Raw genomic sequence first — 17,339 nt, 5'->3', positions numbered from 1 at the left:
TAATGGAATAGTATAGCACTGGGCCTGCTGCCTGTGTGGACCATGGGTTCAATTCTCAATCAATTATTCTGTTTATTCATGGACAGTCCTTCATTATGACTTGTGCTAGTGGCAGTGGAGATGTTATCTTTAAAAGTAATGTGTAGTGTAAATATCATGCAGAGAATTTGAAGCAGTGTGGAGTCACCAAAAGTATAATTCAGAGAGCTGAGGAGGGGTTTTTGAGGTGATTTAGGCATTTTAAGAGGATGGAGAGGAATAGAATGACAGAGGGTGTATAAACCTGACCCGGAATATAGAGGTAGGGGTCATCCTAGGAATGGTTGGAGGGACAGGATAATTTGAGTTTTAGTGGCTTGAGCATCCTGTAGGCTTGTGTGACCGTGTTAGATAGGAGTGAATAGAGACAATTGGTTATTGACATGCTGTTGGAGTGTGAGCAAGTTAGCAGCCATGAAAGAATTTGGGGTAAACTTTTGGCCAGTCTTAACCTAGAGGTGGGAAGAGCAATGCCTGCACTCAGAACAAGGGTTGAGGATGTTGCAGTTAGAGAGCAATACAAATGACTTAATTTCATTTTATGTACAGTAAACTGTTATATTACACGGTAGTGATGTTCCTGAAAATGCCGTGTTAGGTAAATTCGTGTTAGATAATCTGAAGAACTTATGGGAAAAATAGGATTACATTCCTGGGACCCCCAAAAAAGCCAAACAACTTTTTTTTAGACCTCCAGATCTTACAAAATAAAAATGAATATGTAATTGTTGCTCATTGTCATAATGTATTATGTTGTTTTTATTGCTAAAGACTACAAATGCAACAGAAATAATAGCATTTCTCACCTTAAATTGTGGGTACTGGCATTTGTCAGTCATTGTGAAGAGAGTGGAGAGTCATGCTGTGGTCCTACTGGGCTGAGGTGGATGGTAGAGGTTCTGGTACTGAAGTTGATGATTGTACTGGAGTGCATTAATTCTGTAATGGATCTCTGGGCTATTTTACCCTGCAGTACATTATACAACTAACTGTAAGTCATAAGCTGCTCTAGACCCTGTGTCAGAGCACTGCTTCTAGATTTATCAGAGTCCTTTTCAGTGAAAAAGTCTAACTTAGAGTCAGTAAGTCAATTCAATCAAGTCAGTCTGTCAGTTTATTCAGGTAGTTGTGATCTAAGGGTCATTCTTTTCAGATGAAAAGATCACAACACAATTCACAAACACAGCTAGCTCTGAGAAGAGAGTCGTACAAGATGCATATGCACAGAGAACTGAACTCTGTTAAGTTAATTTTACAAAGTGTTGTATAAAAGTATGCCACAATTTTTCAACAGTGCAATAGTCAAAAGTGTAAAATAAATGTGTGTAATATAACGGTCTACTGCAGTTATTTCCTGACTGTGTGGTATCCTCATATTTTGGATATTTTGAGGGTTAAAAAATCACCCAAGAAATGCAGATTAATTAATGTTTGGTGAATGTGTTATTCTCAAAAAAAAAAAAAAAAAAAAAAAAAAAAAAAAAAAATAAAAAAAAAAAAAAAATAAAAAAAAAAAACTTTTCCTTTGATATGTACAAGGTGGATATTTGAGGCCATATTTAATTCTACTTTTTTTCCTGGTAAAAGTTTTGATATTAATATATGTTTTATCAATTTTTCAAATAAAGAAACATTTATTTGGCAAAAAATGTTTTAATTTTCATTATCTGCCCACATCTCCCACCCTAATTTTCATTATCTGCCTATACCCACCTACCCACCCAAATTTCAATTATCTGCCCACATTTCCACCCCCTTTAGGTCAGATAATTGTTTTGTCACAAACAAAGTGGGTTACTTAAGAAAAGACTGCTTGATTATGTGCCCCTTCATGTTTTCAATTATGTCTTTCATTGTACTGCAATGCAAATATGCTCAACACATCATTCACTCTGTCTCACTTTCGCTATCATTCTCCGTGTCTTCAGAGAACATTTCATCAATGTACCAGCTAGGTAGAACCTCTGTATCTGGAGAATCTTTCATCTTGGTGCAATAGATGTTGCCCTTTTCCTCTCGATAAAATCGATACACACATTCAGGCTCTTCCAAGCACTTCTTTTTCACAAATGCCAAAAACTTGACCAAGAAGTTGATGCATACGTCAGGCTCCCACTCTCCCTGCAACATTACAATGTATCAGTTAGAATGCTTTGACATTAAATGAAGCAAATTGGAGATACATTTCCCTGTATTAATGGAGCAAACTGATATATTTACTATATTGATAAAGTAATCTGGAGACATATTTTCCTGTATTACTGGAGCAAATAGAAAACATATCTTACTACATTAACCCCTTCACTTTCACAACCCCAAATTCTGAGGTGTCTCCTGGTGTCGCAAAATTTCCGAAAAAAAAAGAATAATTTTTTAGGAAATGATAGAGAATCTTTTCCCGATTGTAATGACACCAAAAGAACGAAATTTGATGGAAAACTGACGGAATTATGCTCTCGCGAAGTTAGCGACCTCGGCGATATTTACGAATCTGCGATTTCGCCCAATTTGAGCCCTATTTTCGGCTAATTCCACTGTTCCAGTCGACCAAACTCATAGCTATTTCTTTAGAACTCCATTTTTTTCTATCGGCTGAGTACAAGAAACTGCCCATTTACTGATTCCAACTACCCAATAACGTGGTAAGAAATTTGCAATTTGGCCAATTTCACGAAAATTAAAAAATATGACAATTTCAAAATAGGGTCCAGAATTAACAATGCAGACATTCCTGGTTCTAAAATACCATTTTCTTTGTTCATCGGTCACGTCTCCAGGCCTCTCTGATATTACTCTTGCTTTCTATTTTGAATTTTTATTCAAACAAAAAATAGAAGATTTACTGTTCTGCAGACTACTGCAATATTGTAATAATTGTATAAATAATGTCAACCCATTTATGACTGCATATTAGAATGGCTACTTGGACATTTATTGGAAAATGACATCATTTGTTTACTTTTGAACACTGGCAAAAATCAAACATTTCCCCTACTTTTCAAGGTTCTTTTCCTAGTAAAACCAATCAAAATCACCTCTATTTCTATAATATGTTTTCCATTTTATCAAATGAGACCAAGAAAACAAGAATGCAACCATAAATACTATACAAAAATAGACCACAAACTCAGCATTTTACCCCGTAAACGGTCCAAGCAGATCTATGTTCACATGCGTAGTGCTCCAAAAGTAGATCTACGTTTTTTTTACATATTTTCAAACATAACAAAAAAACAAAAGTAGATCAAAGTCTTTTACACGTTTTCAAATGTAAAAAAAGAAAAAAAAAGATCTACTTCTTTTACATACTTTCACATGTTGAAAAGACGTATATATACGTTTCGACCGTTTACGGGTTAATTAAAAAAAATGATCACTTTTTTTTTCTCATTATGCACTGCATGCTGCAGGATTTTTTTATATGGTGCACACTGACCACACAGACCCATTCTCTCACATGTGGGCCTACCAGCTTTCTCCTGCCTGATTTGAAGCCGCTAGAATTTATGAGTGTATACGTCAAACACGGTGGCTCGTAAGACATACATATACGACCGAAACAGTCAAAGGGTTAATGGAGTAAACTAAAGATGTATTTCACTGTATTACACTAACAAAGCAAACTGATGATATATTTATATTAAAGCTGCAAACATAAAACTTATGCCAAACATTGCAAATATTCAACTGATAAAGGTGAAATATAAATCTGTTTGCAATTAACATATTCATGAATAAACACCAAACTCACAGGTGTCATAAAGTGACTAGAAAGCTGAAAGTAATCAGGTTTGACTCAAGAGAAGGTAGCTCTTCCTTGAATCAAATCTCATTATATCACCATCGTCAAGACACCTTCCTTGAAGGGACAACTACAGTGGCACCTCGAGTTATGAACTTAATTTGTTCCAGGAGGCTGTATGAGTGCCGATACCGAACGAATTTGTTCCCTTAAGGAATAATGTAAATTAGATTAGTCCGTTTCAGACCCCCAAAAATACATTTACAAAAGCACTTACAAAAATACACTTACGTAATTGATATTGTTTTAATGTCACCTTTGCACCATTTATAACATTTCTGGTAAATTTTCAAATGTTTATACGGTAGTGTACTGCATACTGTAATAAACAGAATAGAGGAAATCAGTTCTAATATACATTATTTAGGTATCCATACTGGTCAGAGTATGCATACTTAGTCTGAGTCATCAGTAAACAAGGACGTCACTAAGTGAAGAGAGGCTGTACGTCATTCACAAAACATGTATACACAACAATGTAAACATGAACAGGTCCAAGTTACACATTTTTTTTTTTAACACGTCAGCTGTCTCCCACCGAGGCAGGGTGACCCAAAAAAGAAACACTTTCGCCATCATTCACACACAATCACTGTACTGAGGCCCTCAGATAGGACAGTTCAGATGTCACCCCAAACAACCAATATACCAAACCTCTTCTTTAAAGTGCAGGCATTGTACTTCCCACCTCCAGGACTCAAATCCAGCTAACTGGTTTCCCTGAATCCCTTCACAAAATATTATCCTGCTCACACTCCAACATCTCGTCAGGTCCCAAAAACCATTTGTCTCCATTCACTCCTATCTAACATGCTCACACATGCCTGCTACTGCATGTTCACACACACATACAGTGGTATCTCAAGTTACGAGCTTAATTCGTTCCAGAAGGCTGTTCGAGTGCCGATACCAAATGAAACTGTTCCCATAAGGAATAATGTTAATTAGATTAGTTCATTTCAGACCCCTAAAAATACACTTACAAAACCACTTGCAAAAATACACTTACATAATTGTTTGAGTTGGGAGCTGTTCGAAACTTGAAGTACCACTGTACAGTGGACCCTTGGCTAACTATATTAATATGTTCCTGAGAGCTCATCGTTAGATGAAATTATCGTTAGCCGAATTAATTTTCCCCATAAGAAATAATGGAAATCCAATTAATCCGTTCCAGACAGCCAAAAGTATTAAAAAAAGCTATTTTTTTTTCATGAAATATACATTTCCCTACAAAGAAAACAATGAGACATGCACAATAACTATATAAATAAATGTTAAAATGACACTTACCTTTACTGAAGAGTACTGATGAGCGATGAGACACTGTTTTTCTTGAACACTCTGGGATTTTCAGAGTGATACATGAGTAAAGGCTTCACTTTGCAATCCCCACTAGCATTACAACAAAACAAGAAAGTTACCCTGTCTTTCATAGGCCTGTGTCCTGGGAGTGCCTTTTCCTGCTGAATAATGTAGGTTCTGTTTGGCATTTTCTTCCAGAACAGGCCTGTTTCATCACAATTGAACACTTGTTGGGACTGGAATTTTTCAGCTTCGCCATGCCTTATCACACTGTGTATGCCACTACGATTCTTATATCTCTCAAACCAACCTTTGCTGGCCTTAAATTCACCAATATGAGCACTAGTTCCAGACATTTTTTCCTGTTCACCTGTGCGTTAGTCAACTGGTGTGGGTCGCATATGTATACACACCCCTCTGGGTTTTCTTCTATTTTCTTACTAGTTCTTGTTTATTTCCTCTTCTCTCCATGGGGAAGTGGAACAGAATTCTTCCTCCATAAGCCATGTATGTTGTAAGAGGTGACTAAAATGCCAGGAGCATGGGGCTAGTAACTCCTTTTCCTGTATACATTACTAAATTTATAAAGAGAAACTTTCGTTTTTCTTTATGGGTCACCCTGCCTCAGTGGGATACGACCGGTGTGTTGAAAGAAGTAATAGTGATGCATGTGTAGTGCAGGTGTTGTGACCTGGTATTTGTGTATTATGTCTGATGACACAAACAAAAGTGGACGTATGGTGGTCTATTGCCAGTCTTGGCCTGGTAGACAATGTATACATTGAGCACTGCAATGTCCAGAAAATGGGAAAAAATTTTATAAGCCATGTATATCACATTCGTCCACCAAATGCATATTGGCAGTGTAATCCATGACAGCAGCTGGTCTCAGAATGGGTTCAATAGTGGCTATTTGCCATTCCAGTTTCTTTCATTTCATGCTGATGAACTGATGTCAACAACGTCACATCACTGGTGGCTCACGTGGCCTGGTGACTAAAGCTCTTGTTTCACATGGCAAGGGTCTGGGTTTGATTCCTGGTGAGGGTAGAAACACTAGGCATATTTCCTGACACCGGTTGTCTATGTTCCTCATCAGTAAAATGGGTACCTGGGTGAGTCAACTGGTGTGGGTCACATCCTGGGACAAAACTGACCTAGTTGCCCGAAATGCTCTGCATAACAAGCGGCTTTCTATGTAGTAATATGTCAATGATGTCAGCTAGGCCTGTATACCTTGTACCTGGGACAAAACTGACCTAATTTTCCCAAAATGCTCTGCATAACAAGTGGCTTTCTATACACAGTGGACCCCCGCCTTACGAACGCATCGCATTACGTTAAATCCGCCATACGAAGCATTTGAACGCAAAAATCTTGCCTCGCCTCGCGATAAAAAACTCGCCTTACGTGATTCGTCTGGGACGCGTCCCACGTGTGGCCTCAGCACCAGTGTTTACAAGCCAGCCAGTGTGGTTGCATCTACTTATACATTCGGTACATTTCACATTATCCCAGTGTTTTTAGTGCTTGTAACTGCAAAATAAGTCACCATGGACCCCAAGAAAGCTTCTAGTGCCATCCCTGTGGTAAAAAGGGCAAGAATTAGTATGGAATTGAAAAAAGAGATTAAGGAAATGTGTGCAAAGTGGGTTGAACTGCAAACTTTTACAGATGAAAATCACCCTGACACAGCTACTGCAAGCAGTGTTGGCAACCTGTACAATGACAATGTTATGGTCCATTTTAAGAAAGTCTTAAAGGAATGGGAGGTACAGAGCTCTATGGACAGATTTATTGTGCAACAGAGGTCCAGTGACTCAAGCTGGTCCTAGTGACATTAAAAGAAGAAAGGAAGTAACCCCAGAAAATTCGGAACACCTCTGCAAAAACAGTGATAATGAGTGAGTGTGGTGAAAGTGTTGAATGATGATGAAAGTATTTTCTTTTTGGGGATTTTCTTTCTTTTTTGGGTCACCCTGCCTCGGTGGGAGACGGCCGACTTGTTGAAAAAAAAAAAAAAAGTGTCATGTATTCTACTCTTAGTAGAGTAGTAATTGTGCATGTCTTCTTCAGTTTGTGTGTATTAAAATTAATATTTCATTTGGCAAAATTTTTTTTTTTTCATACTTTGGGGTGTCAGGAACAGATTAATTTGATTTCTATTACAGTGGACCCCCGCTTAACGATCACCTCCAAATGCGACCAATTATGTAAGTGTATATATGTAAGTGCGTTTGTACGTGTATGTTTGGGGGTCTGAAATGGACTAATCTACTTCACAATATTCCTTATGGGAAAAAATTCGGTCAGTACTGGCACCTGAACATACTACTGGAATGAAAAAAGTTCGTTAACCGGGGGTCCACTGTATTTCTTATAGGGAAAATTAATTCGGCTAACAATAATTTCGGCTTACGATGAGCTCTCAGGAACGGATTAATATCGTAAGGCTGGGGCCCACTCTAGTAATATGTCACTGATGTCAGCTAGGCCTGTACACCTTGTACATGTACTTGTAGAAATAAAGATTATTATTATTATTATTATTATTATTATGTTTGTCATTCCACCGATATGCTGTGATGCCACTGGCATGAAACACCTGCACCTCACATGTCTGCACTGTTTATTCTGGAGCCTGTTTTAAAATTGGAATATTTTAAAATTTGTGTGAAATTGGCCTAATTATCAATTTCTGATCAGTTTATTGGATAGCTGAAATAGATGATTAGGCAGTTTCTTGTTCTTAATCGATAAAACGGAAGATGTATTAGTGAAATAGCTAAGAATCTGGTCAACTGGAACAACATAATTGGCCTAAAATAGAATTCCAAGTGGGCAAAATTGCCAATGCATAATTACTGCTGACACAGCAAAATTCACAAAAGTGTAATTTCATCAGTTTTCCATCAAATTTTGTGCGTTTGGTTTCATTAACTTCGGAAAAAGATTCTCTGTCATTTCATAAGACTTTTTTTTCTTTTTCTTTTTTTTTTTGAAATTCTTGGACACTGAGAGCAATTCTCAGATCAGGGATCTGGACAATGAAAGGATTAAACCAAAAAATATGGTCTCAATTTTTTCCCATCATGCACTGTGTAGAGCAGGATTTTTTCTTTTATATGGTGCACACTTAACGCATAGGACCAGTCTCTCATATATAGGCTCAAATTTACTGCTCATAGCTTATCTGAGTGAGCTGAGCTCATCACATAGTCCTATGGCACTGACCCAGAGCTCAAAGCCATAGTAATGCTACATGGACCTTGAAAGGGTTAATTTAAAATCTAAGTGGGATTAGATAAAAAATATTAAGGCCTGCAAAAGCATCTTTGATTTTAACATTGGTGTCTATATAGGAAAATTTATTCTGAATGCTGTATACTTAATAATACTAATACTATCTTTATTTCCTACAAGTATATGTACAAGGTATACAGGCCTAGCTGACATCAATGACATACTTCTATATAGAAAGCCGCTTGTTATGAGAGCATTTCAGTCAAATTAGGTCAGTTTTGTCCCAGGATGCACCCCACACCAGTTGGCTAACACCTAGGTACCCATTTTACTGATGGGTGAACATGGACAACAGGTGTAGGGAAACATGCCCCATGTTTCCGTCCCTGCCGGGAATCACAAGTGGGGACCTGTTGTAATATATTGTACATATTGTGGGAGTCTTTCAGTCAATCAAATTCTATAATGATATCTTTATAACACAATGCACTATATGTATACAGAATATTATAAACCATAACTGTCTTTGGTGATTGTAAGAGACAATAAGTTAACAAGTCTGTTGTGATCCAACAACCTACATATGTACGGAGGAAACTTAACTCTATCTAGTGACTGTCAGACTACCAGGTATTTATTTTTTTACATACCGGCTGTCTCCCACCGAGGCAGGACAACTCAAAATAAAAAGGAGGAAATATATTCACCATCATTTAGTCAATTACTGTCTTTCCAGAAGTGTGCTAACATCACCATTTAGGTGCCCCTCCAAATTACAGCATCCCCCATCCCTCAAAATAATGTAACCACTGTACTTCCTACCTGATGGACTCAAATTCTTGCTAACCAGTTTTCCTGAGTCCCTTCATAAATGTTACCTTGCTAGTCTAAAAGAAATAAATATGAGATGATAAATAAGACAAAGTGAAGAAGTATTAAGAAAACAGAACTGAAAGAGCAATGCAATGATTTGAAAAAAATACAGACATGAATATAACTTTTAAAAAAGGATATTAAGCATACATCACATATCTCAGGGAGTTCATCAGTTTCATAGTGTTTTAATGTGTGTACTATCCCACTGTCATTTCTGAAGCCAACAAGAATCCGAGGAATTCCAGTCAATATGTTTTCTATCCACCACTGGCAAAGTTTAAACCTGTAGAAAAGAAAAAAGAAAAGAGAATGAACCACATATGCAGAAATAAAAAAAAAGTAATTATTAAAATATAATGATTTCTTAGTGTGTCTCCTTGAAGGAGACACACTGATGCTAGTGAAGAGCTCTTGATCCAAGAAATTGAAGCTACTCTTCCCTTCCTTGTAAGAAGCTTACTTTAGCCTTGGATTCCCCTTCAAACATAACACTTATACCTAACAACAGCTACATCCAACTAAAAATTAAAACTGAGGTCTTGTACCTGTGGGAGTTTGAAAAATTGTTGTTAAACCATCAGAAAACTAATTTTTTTTTTTCAACAAACTTTCACCATCACTCACTCCATCACTGTTTTGCCAGAAGGGGAACTGATACCACATTTCAAAAAACTGCAAATATACCCAAAAAACTAACAAAATCTTATAATTATTTACTGTACTGCATATTTTTTCAATGCTTTTCTATCCTCTATGAATAAAAGTGGCATTTCATCCTCGTGTCTTTATATGAGAGTTCACATGCTTCCTCTCAGTCAGTAAGCAGCACATCACTGGAAATCTGGTTGCTGTGTAAAAAGGTACAGGAGGGCTCCACTTTACAGCATTTCACTAATACAGCAGTTTTTAATTATGCCCATTCTTCACTTATTGAACTTCCTACAATAAATGTATTCACCACTCGCTATAAGCTTAAGGAAAGTAATGTGTGTACTGTATAAGCATTTTTTAGGCCTAGCTATATTGCTCACTTAATATGTGATAGTGTAAACATATCAGCCTTTTATATGCATTTGAAAATGAAAAAAAAGGCTATGATTCACTTAACAGATGTTTTCGCTTGACAGCAATATTGCAGAACTTAACCTGCTGTATAACCAAGGCTCTCCTGTATACACACACAAAAATGACACATGACCTAAGTGATCACAGTCTGTATCTTTTTTTATCCACTAATTCTGGTTGTCATCAGCCATACACAGTGCTAATTTTATACTAGTATTTTATCTTTCATTAAGATACTTGGTACTTCATATCAGGTAAAAAAAAAAATGGCAGATCCTCTTAGTTAGCCTAACTTGATCTAGAATAACTAATTGTTATATTAACTTTGAAATATCTTCAACTTTTTTATATTAGCTTGAATTGTGCCTTTAATGCTGAGTGCAGTATAGATAAGAAATACTTTATTTTCACATGATACATAGTTTAGTAGTTTCCAAATGTCACACTGCCAATAACAAGACAATGCTTAGTTATGGGCAGAGTTCTATTAAGTCTGGAAGTTCTATGCAGATTACAATGGTGGCCTTACAAAGGCTTGTACCACAACATATCTGATAAACCTCTAGACAGAACAAAACAATGTCCCAATAAAGTTCGACAAATATGAAAACTATGTCCCAATGAAAGCTTACGTCTTTTTTTCTGTATTGGCTTTATATATTATATCTTGTATACACCTATTTAAATTATATGTTGAATGCACCTAAGTAAATTATATCTTCTTTGCACCTAAATAAATTATTACATATATTTTGTTGGCACCTACAGTATAAACCACACCCATGCCTGATATGCTTTTGTTAATAAACATTCATATTTGAATTTACTTGATGGGAAAGTGGTGAAGAACAATTCCTCCATAAGCCATGCGTGTCATAAGAGGCAACTATAATGCCAGGAGCAAGTGGCTAGTAACTCCTCCTGTATGAATTACTAATGTAAAAGGAAGAAAAATTTGATGAAAGTGTTTCTTCTTTTTTGGGTCATCCTGCCTTGGTGGAAGATGTCCGGTGTATTAAAAAAAATGGTATTAATACAATTTTTTTTCCTGTCTAGATCACTCATAAATCGATGTATTGTAGTGGACATATCAAGCTTATTTTCCATATCATTACATAATTTACATTATCTAGTTTTTATTGTACATTGAAAAGCCCATAGTTATGTGATGCATTATGAGCAGACCGTGGCCCGTGGCCTGGTGGCTAAAGCTCCCGCTTCACACACGGAGGGCCCGGGTTCGATTCCCGGCAGGTGGGAACATTTCGACGCGTTTCCTTACACCTGTTGTCCTGTTCACCTAGCAGCAAATAGGTACCTGGGTGTTAGTCGACTGGTGTGGGTTGCATCCTGGGGGACAAGATTGAGGACCCTAATGGAAATAGTTAGACAGTCCTCGATGACGCACTGACTTTCTTGGGTTATCCTGGGTGGCTAACCCTCCGGGGTTAAAAATCCGAACAAAATCTCTCTCTCTCTCTCTTGAACTTACAATAAACTAGTTATACAACTAGGGTGATTGACATACTATTTAACTACTTCACAGAAAGCCTCTTATAGAGCATAGCATGGAACGACACACACACAAATGAGTTATGGCTCTGCCTGTAACATCCAAAAACATGTGTCTTCAAGTTTAGTTTAAGTGTACATGAAGAATATTTTAGTACTGGTATGTAAAAAAATTACAGGTAGTAGGTTGGTAGACAGCAACCACCCAGGGAGGTACTACCGTCCTGCTAAGTGAGTGTAAAACGAAAGCCTGTAATTGTTTTACATGGTGGTAGGATTGCTGGTGTCTTTTGTCTGTCTCATAAACATGCAAGATTTCAGGTACGTCTTGCTACTTCTACTTACACTTAGGTCACACTACACATACATGTACAAGCATATATATACACACCCCTCTGGGTTTTCATCTAATTTCTTTCTAGTTCTTGTTCTTGTTTATTTCCTCTTATCTCCATGGGGAAGTGGAACAGAATTCTTCCCCCGTAAGCCATGCGTGTTGTAAGAGGTGACTAAAATGCCAGGGGCAAGGGGCTAGTAACCCCTTCTCTTGTATAAATTACTAAATTTAAAAAGAGAAACTTTCATTTTTCTTTTTGGGCCACCCCGCCTTGGTGGGATACGGCCAGTTTGTTGGAAAAAAAAATATAAAGAAATTTTATTTTGAATTACAATGAAAAAGATTTTATTTTCTTATTAAATTTATCATCTTACAAATACAGTATGTACTGTTCTGTACAGAAACCTTGACACTAAAGATTCTGCCACAGTTGATTACTTCAGTAATATGTCAAAGTAGGTGAAGAGTTATTCACTTATGAAATATACTGATTTTTGGTATTTGAGTCATAACCAGGAGCCCACTATTTGGTAAAGATACTTTAGAAAGCATTTCAGTAAGTCATTCGACCAGCTGGCTGAGTGACTTATGCAATGGGTTCAAACCCCACCCATTCTGTGGTTTCTTTAAAATAGCGTTATTACGATTTTGTGAGTCATACTGAACCATAATTCAACCATTATCATTTTGTAAGTAACTTGCAACTTGCTAAGAGTCAAATTATCATCATGGTGAACCACTAAATGTGTTTAAGGGCCACACAGTATCTGAGGGAATAAAAAGTCATCATGATCGATATCAAGGAAGGGAAAAATAGTTTCAATTCCATGGATTAAGATCCCTTCACCAGTATCAAGGCACCATCCCTTGATGCAGTAATAATACAAAACAAACTACAGTGTTCTCTTAAATATATTCTCTGAATTGTGGGTTAGCTGTAAACTGTTTCAGTTTTTAAAGGTAGAGGCACGATTTCTGGATCAAATGTATTACTGTATGGCATAAAAATAAATAAAATTTTTCTATCAAACTACTTACTATGCAAATTATACTAAAAGATGATTATCCAGAACATTCTTTGTTCTCTTAGCTTGGTTAAGAGAGCAATCACTATTCAAAAAGATACAAGATTCATTAGTGGTTTGATGGTTAAAAATAATGAAAACTTACCAACTACAGTAATAATAAACTTATTTTTCACATGTATATTATGAACAACAGGGAAGATAATTTTGGCAGGAATACAGAAGTAGACAACTGTATGGTCAGTAATGTTGAGGTGTGAGCATCAGCTGGGACTGTAAGGAGGATACAGCTGCCTCTTCCCTGAACCAGATTATGTTAAGGAAAAGCAACCACATTGATGGCTGGCATACTCCACTGCTCTACCTCTGCAAAACTTGCTGTGGATACCTATGTGTTGAGATGCTGAAAGTGTTCTTCAAGTGTTCGGATGTGCTAGTGGTTGGTGTAGTCTTAATAGCTATTAATCACATTTCTCTTTATTATTTAATGTTTCATGTATTTTTTAAAAATCATTTGAAATATTCAATAATCATTTATATTTTCATTGACTTTCCATATAATATTTTAAAAAAAATATGAAATATGTAAGTTAGGTTTTAGCTTGCCCGAAATGCTCTGCATAACCATGGGCTCTGCATGCGCAACCAAATGTCACCCATCCCTGTACAAACATTGCATCATGTGGAAATAAATCTTTGATTTTGACCTTGGTGAAAAAGTTTTAAAAACTTAAGTAAAAAATTAGATTGTACAGTACCGCTTAAAGGAATGCAGCTTACGATGATCAACATTTTCCTTGCAACATTTGACCGTAACGAAAGCACTTAAGTCCTTGAAATCTTCCTCATATAAGCATGGGTCTGCACAATCCACTTCTGGAGCAAAGAGCAGTGAATTCTCATCCACCTTTACTCTCAGGGCACACCTATATTCTTCGTTTGCTAGTATCCCTTCATCAGGATCTCCTGTTAAGATATATGTATAAACAAACTTATTAAAATTTTGAGAGGCAAAATCTCCCTAACCATAACAGGATTTGAACCCCCATCCATACCTCTCAACAAAATCAGATATAATGCACTCCAGTCACTGATCATACAATAATAATGGAAAGATTACCACACATTGTATTTCACCTATTAACTTGTGAACACTCGGACTAACTGTCCAAATGTAGATCTACGTTCTTTTACCCAGTGCTCTGAATATTTTGAAAAGAAAAGAAAAAAAAGAAAATTTTTTTTTTTTTTAATTGAAGAGGGCAATTTTCTGTGTAATAAGATAAAAAAAAAATTAGGGTCAGTACTTGCCAAGATATAAGATTGCAAAGTTGGCGCTGGATGCTCACCTGACGGCAACATGGAGTCCTGCCGCTTGCAGAAGTGTTGCTGATATAATTTTTTCTCGTTTTTTTAATTTATATAATTTTTGTTCTGATAATTACAATTTGTAGTAGTTCTTGTGCTTTCATATCATGTATTCCCATATCATAATTTCAACAATTACTTTTGAAGCTTTTATCCATTGTCGACAGGAATATAATTGAATCACTGTTTTCACACAAAGCATTTTTGAATACAGGTCCTCCATCACAAATCCGGTATCACTGGGACCTGTAGTGTGCCGGATTACTGAGTTTGCCGGATTACAGAGTGGTTAGGATAGAATACACTTAATAAAATTAACCAACTTGGCTTACACAAAGTTCATTGAACATCAGCAAAAATCAAACATTTCCGCTACTTTGAGCTCAATTTCAAGGTACTTTTCGTCATGTAAACAATCAAAATCATGTCTATTTCTGTAATATATCTTCCATTCTACCAAATGAGTCCAAAAAAAATGAGAATACAACTATAAAAACCATACGAAAATATACTGCAAAGAGGCAGCTAATGGCTGAGACGTGAACTCCCTTATTTATCATCAGTCTTTTTTATTTTTGTTGTATGTTAAGAAGCATCTTTCCATCATACATTGCCCAAGTTTCAATGAGATAGCCCAACAAACAACCAAGAAAAAAAAATATTTACCAAAAATCAAATATGGCAAGCCCAAGCCAGGTACTGGAAATAAGTCACTTTGACTTTTTTAGGTTATCCCAGGTTCTCTATACATACACTGCTATGTATAATAATCTATGTAACTGTATTTGCGTATACCTGAATAAACTATTTACTTCTAGTCTGTCGACTGAGTACACAAGAAACTGCCCATTCACTTATTTCAACTACCCAATAAAGTGGTCAGAAATTGGCAATTTGGCTGATTTCACACAAATTTCAACAGATGCCAATTTCAAAATAGGGTCCAGAATAAACAATGCAGACATTCTTGGCACTACAATAACATTTTCTCTGTTCATTAGTCATGGCTACAGGCCCCTCTTATATTACTCTTGATTACCCTTTGGAATTTTTATTCACAAAAAAATAGAAGATTTACTGTTATGCAGACTGCTACATTATTGTAATAATTGTATAAATAATGTCAACCCATTCTAGACTCCGTATTGGAATTTGGACTGGCAGGCGGACAGGTATTGGACGGTGACGTCATTTGTTTACTCTTGAGCTTCGCTAAAGAATGGAACAGTTTCACTACTGTGAGCACAATTTCAAGGTACTTTTCGACATGAAAGCAATCAAAATCATATCTATTCTGTAATATATCTTTCATTCTATCAAATGAGACCGAAAAAATGAGAATATAACCATAAAAACCATAAAAAAATATACCGCTAAGCGGCCACTAATGGCTGAGAAGTGAACTCCGCTATTTATGGTCTGATTTCTTTCATTTTTGGTGTACATTAAGAAGTATCTTTCCATCATACATTGCCCAAGTTTCAATAAGATAACCCAACAAACAATTGAGAAAATAATAATAATAATAATATCTTTATTTACTACACATACATGTACAAGGTATACAGGCCTAGCTGAGATCAGTGACATACTACTGTACAGAAAGCCACTTGTTATGCAGAGTATTTCAAGAAAATTAGGTCAGTGTCCCAGGATAAGATAAGATAAGATAAGATTTCGTTCGGATTTTTAACCCCGGAGGGTTAGCCACCCAGGATAACCCAAGAAAGTCAGTGCGTCATCGAGGACTGTCTAACTTATTTCCATTGGGGTCCTTAATCTTGTCCCCCAGGATGCGACCCACACCAGTCGACTAACACCCAGGTACCTATTTGCTGCTAGGTGAACAGGACAACAGGTGTAAGGAAACGTGTCGAAATGTTTCCACCCGCCGGGAATCGAACCCGGGCCCTCCGTGTGTGAAGTGGGAGCTTTAGCCACCAGGCCACCGGGCCACCTAAATAACACCCACACTAGTCGGCTAACACCCAGGTAATCATTTACTGATGGGTAAACATAGACAACAGGTGTAAAGAAACACGCCTAATGTTTCTACCCTGGCTGGGAATCTAATATTTACCAAAAATCATATATGGCTAACCCAAGTCAGGTACTAGAAATAAGCCACGTTGACTTTTTTGGGTTATCCTAGGTTCTCTACACATATGCTGCTATGTGTGATAATCTATATGGAGAAAATAACTTTTGTTTCAGGTTTATGGTGCAGTACGAGTGTATATCACAGTTAGCCCTGTGCTACACTCCGTTTTCTCTAATATAAGCCCCAAGACAGGGATAGGAGAATGGTATTTGTATATCATATCCTCTTCATACCTCTGTCGAACTGCTCGGTATTATGCCAAATATTATTCATTCTGGAGTATTTAACATGTTTTATGTTATTTATATTGTTTATTATGTCATATTAGATCAATTGTGATAGGCAAATAAGCTGTAGTGTTGATATTAGCGTAATAATAAAGCATATTCTCCTGCTTCATGAGACTGAGCTCATGGCAACCAACAGTGGCTTCAAAGCCACCTTATCTTCAATGGATAATGTACTGTGTCGGTGCTTTACATAATGAGAAGCATTTCTTTTATTCATTGGAACCGTGGCTAGGGCTAAAAGTAAGCAGGTTATAACAATAAATGGAGAAAAAGTAATTGGAGTGACTTATGCAGCAAGTAGCACCACCAAACAGTACCAGCAGGTTGGTGTGGCGACCCTGGAAATTTGAAATTATGCTAGCCAAAATTAGTGCCG

General features: G+C 36.7%; 1 protein-coding gene across 1 annotated transcript in view; it reads right to left on the bottom strand.

The window, feature by feature from the left end:
* Positions 1-1,781: 1,781 nt before the first annotated feature.
* Positions 1,782-17,339, bottom strand: part of LOC128702613 (decapping and exoribonuclease protein) — an 88,935-nt gene continuing 73,377 nt past the window's right edge. The window contains exons 7-9 of the mRNA XM_053796924.2: positions 13,963-14,170; positions 9,413-9,548; positions 1,782-2,160 (exon numbers count right to left, since the gene is read on the bottom strand). Of these exons, the coding sequence (XP_053652899.1) occupies positions 1,927-2,160; positions 9,413-9,548; positions 13,963-14,170 (578 nt within the window). The 3' untranslated portion in view covers positions 1,782-1,926. The remainder of the gene's footprint in view (positions 2,161-9,412; positions 9,549-13,962; positions 14,171-17,339) is intronic.

This window comes from Cherax quadricarinatus, chromosome 79 (genome assembly GCF_038502225.1).
Source record: "Cherax quadricarinatus isolate ZL_2023a chromosome 79, ASM3850222v1, whole genome shotgun sequence".
In the NCBI taxonomy this organism is placed as follows: Eukaryota; Metazoa; Arthropoda; class Malacostraca; order Decapoda; family Parastacidae; genus Cherax; species Cherax quadricarinatus.
Note: the sequence above shows the minus strand (reverse complement) of the source record. Positions and strands in the feature narration are given on the sequence as shown.